This window comes from Anthonomus grandis, chromosome 5, assembly GCF_022605725.1.
Source record: "Anthonomus grandis grandis chromosome 5, icAntGran1.3, whole genome shotgun sequence".
Classification (NCBI taxonomy): domain Eukaryota; kingdom Metazoa; phylum Arthropoda; class Insecta; order Coleoptera; family Curculionidae; genus Anthonomus; species Anthonomus grandis.
In genome coordinates, this window is record NC_065550.1 from 4,619,346 (window position 1) to 4,635,920 (window position 16,575).

The following is a 16,575-nucleotide window of genomic DNA, read 5'->3' on the forward strand; positions in this document are numbered from 1 at the left end:
CGAGACCATATTAATATTATTCCAAAATACACAAGCCATTACAGTAGGAAAAAAAATCCTCATAAAACTTACATTAATCATGACCTCAATATATCTTCTTTATACTATGATTATTATAAGCCTTGGTGTGTTGAAAAAAATATAATACCTATAATTCAGGATAAATACAGAAGGATATTTTGTTCTGAGTTTAATATAGGATTTAAGCAACCAAGAAGCGATTCCTGCAAGATATGCGATGAACTAGATGTAAACATTGAGAATTCTAAAGAAGATGAAGAATCTCTAAAGAAGTTCAAGACAGAAAAGGAGCTGCATTTAAGGCGCGCTGAAGCAATGCAAAATACTTTAAAGGATGAAATAAAAATGGCTGCTTTAAAGGATACATACGTATTATCATTTGACCTTCAGCAAGCACTCCCTGTACCCTCTTTAACAACTGGTCCTGCTTTTTACTTAAGGAAGGCATGGGTCTATAATCTTGGAGTCCATGACTGTGTGAATGATAAGGGCAATATGTACATGTGGTCTGAGAATACTGGTAAAAGAGGTAGCGGTGAGATTTCCGGTATTCTCTTTAAATATTTCAGAGAGAACACCTCCCCAAAAACCTTATTGTATATACAGATAATTGCGGTGGTCAAAATAAGAACTGGGTCTTAATGAGCTTGTGGAAGCAGTTGGTTACAGAAGGTGTATTTGAATCCATAGAGCATAGATTCTTAGTAGTGGGGCATACTCATCTTCCGTCCGATAGGGACTTGCTATTATAGAGAAATATAAAAAGAAGATAAAGGCAGTATATGAACCAGCAGATTGGTATGAGGCAGTAAGTAAGTGTAAGAGAACCAATCCGTTTAAAGTTACTGTAATGAAGAGAGAAGACTTCTTTTCATTAAAATCTTTAGAAGGAAATATTACTAAAAAAAAGCTTACCGATGAAAAAGAAAAAGTTGCCTTTAGCAAAATTTGTATCTTTAAGTTTGACAGCGTAAATCCCAACCTTTTAAAGATAAAACATTACTTAAATGAAAATTTTAAAAATGTAAATATTGGAAAAAAAGGTATTAGAAGGCAATGTTTAACAGAATGTTTAAAACAAAAATATATGGAGCCAATAAAAATAAACCCCAAAAAACTTGATAATTTATCACTTTTGCTACCGTATATACCTGAAGTAAGCCATCATTTTTTTTTGGATATTGGCGCAAAAAAACTGGTTAGTCAAGAAGGGGCATTACCGATGGATATAGAGCATTTGGATGAAGACTACCCATTAAGTGATGACAATTAATTTATTTTTCATTTAACTTTTATGTTTTTTCAGTTTACCTTTAGTTTATCATGTAAAAGGATACAAGCCACCTTTTTTTGCAAATTAAATTCCTAAAAAGTAAATCTAGTGATTTTTTTAAAAACCTTTTTATTGGTATAAGACTAGGTAAGGTGTTTTATCTTTTACAACCGAATTCAAATAAAAAGAATTTAATTTTGATTTTGTGGATTAAAAATGATTTTCCAGAGGCGATTTCTCAAAACCTACTGCATGTGGCATACATCGTTTTCACGCCAAGGCCTTCAATTAAAAGGTTAACTTCCAAAGGATTTGAATTAAACTTTTTTCTGTAATATATAATAAATACCTAAACGAATTTGAGATGGTTGAAAATTTCTGCAAACGAAAGTTTTTTGATTAAAAATTATTGTTATAGACGGATATAAGTGCCAAAAGATATTGATAAAACTTTATAACCGTTAGGAGTTACATAGCCCTTTATATTTTTTAACATCTAACAATTCAATAATTTTTTACTAAAAAACTTTTGTTTGTTGAGGTTTGCAACCATCTCAAATGCGTTTAGGTATTTATTATAAAATAAAGATTATAATAAATACTAGATTATAATAATATCTAGAAAAAAAATACAAAGTGGCGACATCGGATACTTGCATTGTAAACATAGAGGTATTCTACGTTGCCAAGTTGCTTTTTTTTTTCATTAACTTTTATGTCAGGAATCTTTTTTTATTCTGAAAACTTTGTTGATTACTCTCAAAATATACATATATTATTAGTCAGCAAATAAACGAAACTTTTAAAGAGTACATTTTTTACCTGTTACAAAATACAAATTAAAAAAATATGTAGTGGCTTAAGAAAATTATATATTGAATGAAAAATTGAAAAGTCGATTTTACATCATTGTCTGAGAGATGCTGAACTCAAACAATCACGCCTATGGTGTGCAGCTAGGCTTATTCTAGGCATTCAATGTTCTAAGAGGTGAAGTAAGGTAGTTAGAAATCTGAGAGATACAATTCGAAAGTACTGACAATACCTCGGTATAAGCATTACAAATGATGATCGGAACACAAAGGATATAGCAATTAGAATTGGACGAGGTTGTTCAGCAATATGTCTACTAAATAGTATACTCTGGCATAAAAAACAAACTTTCTACTTTGAAAGTTCTTTATTTTTTGTAGTATTTCTATAGTTATTATGTTAAATAGACATATGGTATTAACAGATGGAATATTTACTTGAGAAGGGCGCTGCTTTTATTTTGTTTGCCACAATTTTTCCCCAGATTTAATAATGATCATTAAACAACTTTAACATCTGGTTTACGTCTATGACAGGTCGTCCAAAATTTCTTCTATTTTATTATTTTGATTTGTAACTTATTCATTTGTTACTTGTTGATATACATACAAAGCTCAGTACATTATTATCCATATAATTCGATCTTTCTTTAATAAATAATCTTCTTTAATAAATGATTTTAAGATTAATCTGTTTACATAAAACAAATGTAGATCATAAATGAAAACCTGTATTACCCTAGGTGTGCAGGAAAGGATAAGAATGACAAAAGTTTTCAAGGCAAATGATTGCTCTTGTTGGATTGAAAAAATAACTCAACAATATCTTATTATGTAAAACTGGAGCCGATGCAGGTCCTTAGAATGGTCATATATAGATTCCAGTGAAAAAGCTCTAGACCCAAAAAGTAGATGAAGAGATAAGTTCTTTTTATCCACTTCTGATTGCACAATTGATTGACGAAATAGAACTATGTGAATTTGTCGAAATTAGGCAACAGCAAGCAGAAAACACTGATTCTTGAGAAATGCCACGCGGCTAATTTAGTTTTGCTTCCTGTTAATACGAGCGTTACTTTCAATATAAATTGTAAAAAAAAATTATAAATAAAAATAATTCCAAAGCCATTCTTCGCCGCCTTCAAAGGACGTATGATTTTTACATATATTTTTTGTCAATTTTTTTCAATCGAGGTAGTTCTTGTTCCTGTTGATTATTTCCTATATAGAATAATTATAATATACAGACGCCATATCAAACAAAATACTCCTAAAACAAGGTTAACCACTCGACAAGTTAAGGATACTAGTTTCACAAATCCCAAATATAAACGTTTATTACAAACGATATACTAGTTTTATATACAAATCAGATTTTAAGGTTTAAAAAACACTTACCTTTATTATTATTCGTGGCAGATAATGAGCCGCTCGATTGCAATCCAGACAAATTACGTGCAGCAATTAATGGCTTTTTAAGTTTTCGTCCAGGAGAAACTTTCGGTAAGCTATTGATATTTGTAACTCTATTTGCTGGGGTATAGGTCCTAGAGGTTGTTATCGGGCTTGCGGAGTTGTTTACTAAATATGACATTTTGTAAAGTTAGTTAATATTTACGAATATATGATACAGAAAATAATAAGATCAAAATTTAAATTTAAAATATTTAAACAAGAACTGCACAGTTTTTCTATGATTATAGTATTGGCGAATTCTGGCATAACTATTGGTGGAAGTGATTGTTATAAAATGATATATCTTAAACTCTTAAAATATTTTTCGGTAACCTTTTTCAATATTTAATAATTTCTTACATCTGCAATTGACACCAGGTTTATAGAGTGGTAAGTATGTAAGAAGTTACTCTTTATTATTTATTTTTAAAAATCAAAAAGTATGAGTATGTACAGGGTGTCCAAATTTGGACACTTTTGTAGGTTATCTCGGTTACTAGAGGAGATAGAGATATGAAACGAAATATGTCGTTGTCAAAAATTTGACAGCTGTCATAGTTGTTAATTTACAGTGATTTTGAACATTTTGGATTTTGGTACTCCCCTTGTATATCCGTTATTGTTTAACGTATTAAAAATGCTTTTGATAGAATTTTTAGTAGAACACTATTATGTTATCAAATAATATACACCTATTTCAAGGTTGTATTGTAATTTTTTTTTTGTTTATGACTTATGTTTTATTTATCTTATCATGTCTCACTGGCATTAAAAAGTAAGGTTATTTTTATATATAATTAAGAATTTAAAATACAGATCTCTTGTACTAGCATCTGAACACTTTTACAATTCAAATTTAGAATACATTAATAATTAACATTAATAATTAATAACCCATTCTCACTAATAAAAAAATACGGCATAAACAGTACACGACAACCAGCGACAAACGATAAGAAAATATTATAAAATTACCATACGTACAAGGACTAAAAGAAAAACTAAAAATGACGATCGAAAAATATCCAACTTTTAATAACAAACAAATAACAGTAACACTAAAATGTTGCAACACCATGAAAACTAAGTATTTCTCAAAGTTAAAAGCAAAAACAAAAAACTCATTACAATCAAATATAATTTATCGGATTCCATGTGATGAATGTGATAAATGCTACATAGGACAAACCTCGCGATATTTAAAAGGCAGAATAAGAGAACACAAAAATGACCAAAAAAACTTTTAATCAAAAACAAATTTAACTGCTTTAGTACCATACAGACAGAAACAGGACATAGTTTTGACTTTGAAAGTATATCGGTTCTCGACCTACAAACAAATATCGACGTTGCTAATAAAAGAAAAAAAAAACATTAACAACAATTATCTACTGATAAGAAGTGTGTTGGTATAAAATGCACTGTTTACACCTTAAAGAACTGAATTATTTTACTGTGATAAATTATATTTTAAGTATTGAGAGTATTGTATATCCTTGTATTTTCTAATGTCACGTAACTAAAAAAATGTTTCTGTATAAATGTTCATTTTTATAATTTTTTTTTGACTTAAGTCCAACGTATTGAATTGTAAGTATTTTTTTTTTCTCATTGTTATAATATCCGTCCCTTTTTTTTCTTCTCTCGTTTGTATTAAAGGTGTGTCTAAGGTTGGTTGTATCAATATTAGGAAAATCAGGTTTTATTTATTTTAATTTTAATTATAATTAAGTTTTAACTGTACAAACACTTTTTTTATATTATCTTAATTATTATTGTTGTATTTTAGCGCCCTGAGGATACAAATATATTTTGCGAAACGTCGGCAAACTTAAATAAGCTTGGCCTTTTATTTTATTGATCCCTAAACCCAACAATAATCCAAACGATATTATTTTTCTTACTCTTCTTTCTACATGGACTCCACTCCACCCATATTTGAGGTTCGCACAGACGGTTTCAAATCGATCAGAAGGTAATATTTTACTCATGCGCATCAAGAATGGCAGTGAGAACAAACCTTTTATGTTTATTAGTGGAGAAAAACTGTGTGAGTCTCATTTAAATTATCTTACAGCAACTCTTTGCTCTACTCTACAAGCTCGGCAGATACTAATGATTCCCTAAATTCTACGATACATGAATATCGAGATACGTGCCCCGTAGTGGGATATCTATTATATGTATTTAAAATCGATTTTATAAATCGATAACCGATAATAGGTTTGTAAAAAAAATGGTAAATTTTTGTACAGAAATAGCACTTCTTCATATCAGAATTATTAGAGTAAAATTAAAATTAAGAGACAACTGATAGAATTTTCTTAAATATGAACTTACCTAAACTACTAGTTGTTGGCAATGTAACTTGACCGTTCGCGTGAGTCGCTTGTAACTGATGCAAATGATCCATGAATTTACGCACTTGCTGCTGAAATACTGGTGACTGCGGAAGCGTTTTTTGACCACCTTTTTCCGGAGAATCAACTTGTGACAAATCCACTATCGGAACACTTGTCGAAGGCACGTTGGCGGTAGATGTAATTTTGACAGGCGTCGCTTTGGTCTTAAGAGGTTTCGGACTGGTCATTTTCATAGTTCTTACTATAGTCTTGGGTTGTGGTGTGGTCATTTGTTTGCCATTGGGATACACCAATTTGTTTGCCGATGTTGGTGGTGTGGGGCGTGAGGAAGGCGCCAATCTCGGGTTGGACAGAACAGGTGTAACAGAAGTTGAGTGTGGAGGTGTTATTTTACTATTTAATTGTGGCGGACGATGCTGTTTGTTTGGTGAAGCGCTTGAACTAGAAGTACTAGGAGTTGCATTGATCTAAAAATATAAAATTAAATAAGTCCATTGACAAAAAACTATTCAAACTATAATTTAAAAAATTAGTTTGGTGCCGAGTAATAGAAAAAATAATTTTATGGTGTATATCTTCTAAATGGAGTCAGTTTATTAAAAGTTCTGACAAATAAATATTTTACGTTTATTATTACTTTGAGTTTATTTATTCATTTATCTAATTGACATGCAGACATTTGTTAACAGGTACAAACAAAACGAAAATAGGAAATGCATACTTAGTAAGTGAACACTTGTTTTAGTTTATTTTATTATTTATTTTATTTTCAGCAGTACAGCCCAAGAGTATAAACCATTTACAGAGCTAAAGGTTACAATAATGTTTTAATAATTTTTAAGATATAGTAAAAACATACATAAACCAATATATTCTCCGCAATATCACAGTATAAACTATATTTTAATAATTTATAGTAATAATTCCAAACTTATATAAAAATAAGCAACCACAAATTATAAACCCTAAAAAAGAATATATATTTGTATACAAAAATCTCAATAACCAAGAATTGGTAATTCATCTTGGCTGACTCTGCATTCATACAATACACTAAATCTAACAGCCTGTTAGACTTATTTAACGTATTACTTTAACTCAAAAAATTACAAAAAATGAATTAACATAGGTGCTCTTTCTATCCCGCTGGCCTTGATTAGTTACATAATTGGGTACATTGAAATCGCCAATTATTAAAAAGTCGCCAGTTATGTCTTCTTGTAATAGCATATCAAAGAATCTTTCAAACTTCTCATCGGTTATTTTGGAGCTATATATGTTACGGATAAAACCCGAATATTAGATAATTCTAGAATTACCCGGATAAAGCTCGAATCATCCAAACAAAGTGGATAAAACCCGAAATTTCGTTGAATTTTAGTTTTATCCGGTTAATACTAGCTTTCTCCAACTGCTTTTGGATAATGCTGCATGTGAATGACGCAATAAGTATTATTTAGTTACGTTTCCGACAGCGCAAGAAAATGAGTGATTTAAAGTCATTTTCACGTTTTAAGGCGCGATTTAATGAAATGCTTTGTAATTTGGTGTCACGTAAAGACTTAAATACTCTTGTATGAATGCTACACAATATACTGATATTTTGGAATCGGTAAAAGTGGCAAAAAATGCTAAATCTAAATCGACATTACAATATCGTCACTTAAAAAGATTTGATGTCTGTGTAGTTGGTGGTGTTGAAAGGCTTATTGCTCCTGTTGCCGAAGGTGAAACAAATATAAGGTATTTCATTAAAATTGATGAAATTTTTGATATTCTACATGAGACTCACTTGGCTATCGGTCATGGCGGAAAGCATCGCATGTTGAATGAGATAAATAAAATGTATAAAAACATAACACAGAAAATCATCATGACATACCTAAAACTTTGTATGGCATGTCAAAAGAAACAGAAATCTGCGAAAAAAGGTATTGTCGTCAAACCCATGGTGTTTTCGGAAATGAATAGTCGATGCCAAGTGGATTTAATAGACATGCAGTCGAATCCAGATCAAGGTTATAAGTTTATAATGGTCTACCAAGACCACCTAACAAAATTCGAACAAATTAGGCCCTTACAAGCAAAAACAGTCGAGGAAGTTGCTAAAAATGTATTGGACATATTTTGTATATTTGGGGCACCGTCGATTTTACAATCAGATAACGGTGAGTAGATACTATAAAAAAATTCCTTATATAGGATGATTGATGACAACAATAGTTTTTACTTTTCTATTTTAACCTTTTTTGAACTATTAATTGGCATATATATAAATATTAAAGTAATTTTTTTTAACTAGGCCAAGAATTTGCTAATCGTATTATTGAGGAGTTGTGTTTGATGTGGCATGGACTTAAAATAGTACATGGAAAGCCTAGGCATAGCCAATCCCAAGCAAGTGTTGAGCGAGCGAATCAAGACATCCAAAATATGCTTATGACCTGGATGAGTGACCAAAATACTACTACTTGGTCAGAAGGGTTAAGATTTGTCCAACTCATGAAGAATCGGGCATATCATGACGGAATTAAACTGTTACCATATAAGGCAATGTTTGGATCTGAAATTAAAGTTGGACTTAAATCTTCCTCGCTACCGCAAAAGGTAAAACGTATTTTATAATTAGATACTAAAAATTATTTATCAAATATTTCTTGTTATTTTTAAATTAAATTACACTAATATAAAAAAGGTAAACCAGTTTTTTGTGAGAGGGTTTAGTTATAGGATATGTTCCATAAAAATGTTTTATTTTAACAGGTTATAAAAGATCTTGAAACCGAAGAGGACTTGGAAAAAATCATTAATGAATTTCGCCATGAAGAGGAGACCATCGGAGAAAATGAAAATGCTCCAAGTACAAGTCAGGACAATGTACTTAATGCTTGCTCAGTTTGCAGGGAACAAAGTCCATTAGTCGATGGAATTTGTATATTTTGTGACAAAAATAAACAAATTCTTTCAATATTAGCTAAAAGAAACTTGGAAATCCAAGCTGAAAACATGAAAAGAATATCGGCAATTAAATTTCCTCCATGTAATGTGAGGGATACCGTGCGCCTGAAAATACCCGATGTAGATAGGGGAAGGGGCGACTTTAGAAATGTTTTAATGGTAGTAGTAGAAACAAATGGAGAAGGCATGTATCGTCGTATTTTACGAAAGTTAAGCAAACATTGGACAGGTGTAGCTTAACTCTCGATTTCTTTAACACTAAAAAAAAAAACTGTATCCTATAAATCCTAGAACTCTGATCCTTTATGGTCTCCCCAAAATCCATAAGACCAATTTTCCCATAAGACCAGTGGTTTCCTTTATTAACTCCCTATGCTATAATTTCTCCTCTTGGTTGAATAACGTTCTCAGGGATGTGACCAACTTTAAAACTATTTATTCGACTAAGAATTCTGTTGATCTAACCAACAGTTTGAAAAATCTTAGATCCATGAGGTATCCCTTATTTCCTTGGATGTAAAAAATCTTTTTCCCAGCATCCCTCCCAAAGACTGTTTAAAGTTAGTGAGAACTCTCCTATTAAAAACTTCTCTTAGTCGAATAGTCATTGAGGGTCTTTTAGACTTACTCGATATAGTGATCAACCAAAATTTTTTCCAGTTTGACAATAACATTTTCAGGCAGGTCTCATTTCAGGTTTGGCTATGGGTTCATGTCTTTCCCCTCTCCTAAGCGAGATTTTCATCTAGAAAGAGAAATAGTTGAGGGTAGGTTTAGAGATTGTCTCACGGTATATCTCTTTAAGTATTCATAATCGAAAATTTAAACCACCCTGATTTAAAGGCTAGGTGGTTCAAAAAATAGACCATATTCTGATGTTGCTTTGCAATGCACTGCCGAAGCACAAAATTTAAACCACCTATTGGAGCTCGCTCCGTGGACATTTTAACGTTTTCTTTTTTACTTTGGCGGTTAGATTTCTTATTCGGTGGATAGCAGCATTGATGAAACACCTGTTACGAGTTAAATTTGAGGTTAAAATAAACAAAAGTTAGTTATCTGTGTCTAAATTGATAAATACTATTAGATCCTGCAAAAAGTGATAGCTTACATCATTCCAGTAAGTATAGATATTCAATTTACATATATTTATACGTATATTTATATTGTATGTTGTAAAAAAAACATGGTTTTTATGTGGTCCTTTTTTACTACCACCGCTCCACTTAGAATATTGAGTTTCACTAATTATAAAACACCTATAATATTTTCTTGCAGGTATGGAGCCATTGCCATTTAAGACGGTAGGAGGTTTGACTTACGATGAAGTCAACACACAAATCGACACATTTTATGTCGAGACACTGCCTTCGGGGTCTGAGTCAGAACTTGATATGGACTCCTCCGATATAGAAGACGAAACTTTAGTTCCTACAGTTATTACAGATATGGAAGAAGATCTGCCGGTTTCTGAGGAGGAAGATCCAAGTGATAATATCTCCCTTGCCGAACTACAACAACAGTGGTCAAAAGGTAAAATTCCTGTTTGGTCTAATGTTCATAGACCTGAACCTCTTCCTCAATTTACCGAACCTTCTGGAATTCCTCAGTTTATCAAAGACATTAATAATCCAACACCGTATAAGATTTTTGAACTGTTTATTACTAAGGAATTTATTGATACTTTAATGTTTCAAACAAATCTTTATGCCGAGCAGGAAAAACTTTCAACTGGGAAAAGCTATGTCCCTACAAATCAGTGTGAAATTAATGCTTTTCTGGGCATAAATTTGTTAATGGGTATCAAACGTAGTCCCATCTATAAGGATTATTGGTCAACTGCTCCCGAATTACATGATGCTTTTATCAACTCAGTAATGACCCAAAAAAGATTTGGATGGCTCTTGAGTCATCTCCATCTGAATAATAATTATCTGATGCCTCCAAAATCTTCCCCAGACTATGATAAGCTCTATAAAATTCGCCCTATGCTAGAACTATTGACTCATAGCTTTGAAAAATGCCTAATTCCTAATCAAGTAGTTGTAGTTGATGAGTCAATGATTAAATTTAAGGGTCGTAGTAGCTTAAGCAGTACATGCCAAAAAAACCAATCAAAAGGGGGTATAAGAAGTGGATGTTAGCTGATAAATTTGGTTATTGTCTAAAATTTGATTTGTACACTGGAAAATCACCTACTGGTGAGATAGAAAAGTGCCTTGGTTTAAGAGTCGTTACAAATTTGATTAAACACTTAGAAAATAAAGACCATGTGTTATATGTTGACAATTTTTTTACTAGCGTCGATCAATTTCAACAATTGAAAGAAAGAAAAATTCATGCTGTTGGAACCGTAAATGTTAATCGTCGTCATATGCCAAAATTTAAACCAGTCAAGAATTTGAAACGCGGTGATGTGCAATGGTGTACAAGCAGTACCGGATTGTTAGATGCAAAATGGAAAGACCGTCGATGTGTTCACATCTTATCAAATTTTCATCAGCCAGAAGATGTAGAACAGTAAAAAGAAAAGAAAGAAGTGGACAAATTACTGAAATTCCATGTCCTCAATCTATAATCGATTACAATTCTAATATGAATGGAGTCGACATATTTGACCAAAGACTTTCTAACTACAAGATTGACGGTCGCAGTAAAAAGTGGTGGCATCGAATATTTTTTTACTTATTAGATGCATCAATTGTAAATTCCAATATTATTTATAATAGGTTGGAGTTACCAAAAATGTCTGCTAAAGATTTTAGACGAAGTGTCATAAACGGTTTAATCTTAGAAACGCTTGTAAATCGAAAGAGAAATTTGGATGCACCATCAGATGTTGAAATAAAAAAATACAAACCTTACGTACCCTTAGAGATAAGACAGCAGTCATCTGCTCATCAACCTACAAGGGGTACCAGAAGAAGATGCGCGCTTTGTATCACTAAGGCTAACCCAGTAAGGACGGATTGGGTGTGTTCCCTATGTAAAGTCCCTTTGTGCTTGGGAAAACGTAAAGAGTGTTTCCAAAGTTATCATGCAGCGTAATTTTTAGTACCCAAGTTTGTATGAGTTTTTAAATAAATTTGTTATCTTACTCTTAACTCTTTTGTTAATTACTTTAACAAAAAACTGATTGGCAGATTTTCATTTTTTTATTATTACTAATGTATTAAATTACTACAATTTTACAAAAAATATAAAAATTCATAAAAAAATATTTTGTCTCCGCTAGGTATTTTTTTACCAACTAAATTAGGCGCCGCTAAGAGATATTAGAGATATGTGGATGACATTTTTATAATCTGGAATGGAAATTTTTTTTAGTTTTGTAAATTCCTTACACCCACAACATTTCATTCACCATGGAAAAAGAAAGAGATTTTTTTTGTCTTTTCTTGACCTTCTAATTAAGAAATGCAACAATCACTTATTTTTGAAATATATCGTAAGACCACCACTACCGATAATGTAATTCAGTACTCTTCAAATTCTCCCTACTCATACAAATTTGCTTCCTTCAATTCATTTTTCTATAGATTGTTTAATATTCCCTTGCCAAAAGAAGCTTTCGCTAAAGAACTGAATATTATAAAACATATTGCTCTCAACAACGGATTTCCCCTCCATTTAATAGACAAAATTTATTACAAATTTTTAAATAAATATAAATTGACCTACAATATAGTTCATAATAACGACACAAAAAGCTCCTTTAGATCATTGTCCTTTTTTGGTTCAACCTCCTTAAATTTAGCAAGATTCTTAAAATCTCTAAATGTAAAAATCGCTTTTATTTTTGACAGTCAATAATTTAAAGAACCAATTAGTCAGTGCAGTGGACAAAGCAAGCGTTTTTTCTAAATCGGGAGTTTATTCCTTAAAATGTGGCGATTGAAACGCAGTATACATTGGCTAATCTGGAAGAAAAATCTCTACACGCATTAAAGAACACGTAGCGCTTTTTGAAAAATTTAAAAATACCAATGTCAGTGATACCAAATCGGCGTTTGCTAACCATTTGCTGGCCTCAACACATAATTTTTCTCCAGGGGTGGGAGCTGAAATCCTTATGAATGCCCTAAAGGTAAGAAGCTTGACCTTCTGGAGAAAATGGAAATTACAAAAGCTAAAAAGAGTCCTGTTCTCGTATGTGTGTGAATGACGTGTTTACTTTTGAACCTAATTTAATTTAGCTAAGTATTTTTTAACATTTTCCTTTTAGTCATTTTCTTCAGTTAACTGTGGTTAACTTGTTAAGTTGTTTAGCATTAGCGCCGTATAGTCGATAGGTTTTACACCCATACTTCTAACCTTATGGTACCGGGTTTGATTCTCGATGAGTCTATGTTGTTGCGTTCCACTTTTCAATTTTTTGTTTTGTACAATTATAACCTAAAAATTATTGTTTATTTATGTACTGTGAAGTGTGTGAATGGCTTTTAAAGGTTTTTTAGTGTTTTTATATAAGTTTTTAGTTTTGTTTAAGTAATATTTTTAACTTTAGACCTGATGATGCTCTAACTAGAGCGAAACACGTGTAAGCTTGTGTTTTTCTTTGTTTTCGTCAATTTTGTATGTTGGTCTCTTGGAGAATGGATGAGATTTTTGTACATGAAATGTGTTACAATTGTGTACAATTTACCATAGAATCCAAAAGTGCGTTAATAAATGAATTGTTCTAGTTAAAATAATAAACTTGACAGCTGCCCAGTCTTCTTGACACACCCTGAATATTTTTCAAAAATCTGAAAACATGCAAAAAATAAAAGAGAACTGATGTGTGGGAGCGTTTTTCAACCAGGTAATCGTTTACCTGTAAAACGTATTTTTCCAGACTTTTTGGACAAACTGTATATCGCCTGTCTTTATAAAAAAAATCTTCCTTAGCTGTAGGTAAAAAAAACTTAAAAACACTACTCAACGAAATATCCTTTGCATATTATCAACGAAATATCCTAGGCATAGAGGTTCAGTTCGCATTGATTTTTCTCTGGTGGCTCAGTTTTATCTAGATCACAGTTTGACAATATCAGACTCAACCCATATAATTATTACATTATTAAATTTATAATACCTTTGATTTATTTTGCGAAATGACTGATAAAAATTAAAAAAATTACTCCACCTTTTTGTAAAAACTTACCACTGTTTCTGAAGGTCTCATTTTCGGCAGGTTAATATAATTCTGCGATTCCTTTAATCCCGCAGGTTTGTTAATTACATTATTATTGAAGTTCTTGTTCTGATTCTGTATTAGCTCCTGTCGATTCTTCTCTGCCAAATCTCTGATCTGCTTGTCGAGAATCCGCTGTACGTCCGGATCAAGACGCTTCTGAATAGGTGATGAATTTTGAACTACAGAGTTTAACGCAGGTTTTTGAATTGGATGAGTATTTCTTGGTTGCTGTCGTGTGTAGTTATGCGGATTGTTAGCCGTTGCTCTTCCCAAAGTAATTGATTTTTCGAACTGCTTTGAGAATGTTGTATTTATGTTGTTGTTCCGGGTTGCGCTTGGGGTTCTCACAGAAGTGGTTATTGGTGTTAGTGTAACAGATGAGTTCAGGGCGTGAGATGTTGGTAGCTAGAAGAAAATAATTATTTAGTATTCTTAAATAAATCAAAAAATTCTATTCTAAATAAAACTAAAATTAAATAGTGGTTAATAGAAACAAAAGGCAATCCTAAACAGGAGGCATTGTTGAAAGAACCAAATTTTTAACAGCAGATTCTTTCGTGTAAAAAGGATTCTTCTGTATGAGTGGACTAGTTTAGGCTGACTAGCATTTTCAAATTACAAGAAATAGTCCATCTTTTCTCAAAGAGACCGGCTTATATTAAATAGTAATGAACCAAACTCCAAGTCACAGGTCTCAAAATTGTAATCCTTTGACTTTTATTTTAATAAATATGAAACCTCTGACTTGGAGTTTGGTGCATTACTATTTAATATAAGCTTTAAGAGTGCCAGGATACTTTGGATCAAGGAAGAAATTAAATGCTGGCCGAGAAAGATTTTTAAAACTAAATTAGAAAATTGTAAACCTAAAACATCAAATACCACGTAATTTTAATAATCAGTCAAATCAACTTGCAATAAGTAAGTGTCACTTTTCCTTTAATAATCGTTTCCTAAATCAGTCAGGTATCAATTTCACTCCAAATGAGGAGAACATTTTAAACACTAATTTAAAGTTCAATTTTCCACAAAGATTTGACAGTAGAATGTAAAGAAATTCTAGCAGTGGAGGCCGAAAACATCATACAAAGTACTGATATGTCTATTAAGAATATCTTGAGAGCTAAATTGATTTCCTTTCTAAATTCTTTTAACACAAACCACAGTAACCACAACAGGTTCCATCTCAAGTCGTTAAAAGATAAAATAAAATCCAATGACTTGTCAATCAATCAATCCAATGTCAATGTCTATGCAAGAGTATTGTTCTGTTATTTCCCTAACCCAGGATGGTCTGCCTTACAAACGTGGAGCTGCACAAGTTATTGGTGACGTGTGCATTTCACAATCTATTCCAAATAAATCAAATTTCCAAAAGACTGCGCCGGATTCTGGACCTTGTGCTTAGCTCCAATGCTGACTTGGTAGTCAATCTTGCTGATGATCCATTGATACCTGTAGATGATTATCCTCCTCTGCTTGTTCAGGTCAATGGCTCGACTTGCCATATTAACTCTAATGGACCATTTAGTAGTGATGAGTATTACTATGATTTTAAGGCTATCAATATACCTCTTTTTAATTACTATTTGGGTCTAGTAGGATGGAACAATTTATCGTACAGCCTCATTCTCCTGCCATCATATGCCTGAAATTTTTTACAGGATTTTGTATTTTATCCTTGATATTAGTGTTCCAAAGAAAAAAGTTATTAGACGAAAATTTCCTAAGTGGTTTAATCCCCAACTGCAAAAGGTTACTATCGCAAAAAAGTGGGCTCACGTGATTTTTAAGGATACTGGTGGGCATTTGGATTACTTAAATTTTTGTAGGCTCCAAAATGAGTGTGAAACATTGTTACAGAGAATATTCGTTGTGAGTGTTTCTTTTTTGATTGACAGAAAGATCCGACAGTATTGGATGTTTATGAAATCCAAACGTAGGGCTGAAAACTTTCCATCTGTTATGTTCTATGACAACAATCACTGTAATTTGTGTTCTGAGCTGCCCGACCTTTTTCCAGAATATTTTAGGTCTGTTTATAGTATTGATGACTGACTTGAATAGACCTGAAGATTTATGTTTTGGCCCAGTTTCTTTTGCCAATCTGAAAATTCCGATTTCTTCTTTATACGCAGAGATCATAAAGTTAAAAACATATAAGAATCCTGGTCCTAATAGAGTACTGCGAGCTTTATTACAGTGCAGTTTTATAATCTCTCGACCTTTACACATTGTTTTCAACAAATCATTATCAACTTTAATATTTCCTACATCTTGCAAGGTCAGAAATATACAAATCTAGAAATAGGAAAGATATTACAAACTACAGGCCAGTATGTAACATTAGCATCATTTATAAGTTATTTGAAAAAACTGACACTGCATCTTTATGGAACTTATTATATTGCACTCATGGAGGTAGAATATGGGTTCCTCAGAAGAAAATCTACTGATTTTAATTTGTTAATTATTATATTAATTTTGGATTGTTCCGGTGAGGTTCACGCAGTA

At 32.0% G+C, this 16,575-nt stretch overlaps 1 protein-coding gene across 6 annotated transcripts in view; it reads right to left on the reverse strand.

The window, feature by feature from the left end:
* The window catches only part of LOC126736366 (transcriptional regulator ATRX-like), a 292,446-nt gene that overhangs the window by 43,995 nt on the left and 231,876 nt on the right, over positions 1 to 16,575 (reverse strand). For all 6 annotated transcript variants that reach the window (XM_050440688.1, XM_050440690.1, XM_050440686.1 and 3 more), the window contains 3 exons: positions 14,029 to 14,466; positions 5,902 to 6,391; positions 3,505 to 3,687 (listed from right to left, as the gene is read on the reverse strand). In XM_050440688.1, coding sequence (XP_050296645.1) covers positions 3,505 to 3,687; positions 5,902 to 6,391; positions 14,029 to 14,466 — 1,111 coding nt within the window. The remainder of the gene's footprint in view (positions 1 to 3,504; positions 3,688 to 5,901; positions 6,392 to 14,028; positions 14,467 to 16,575) is intronic.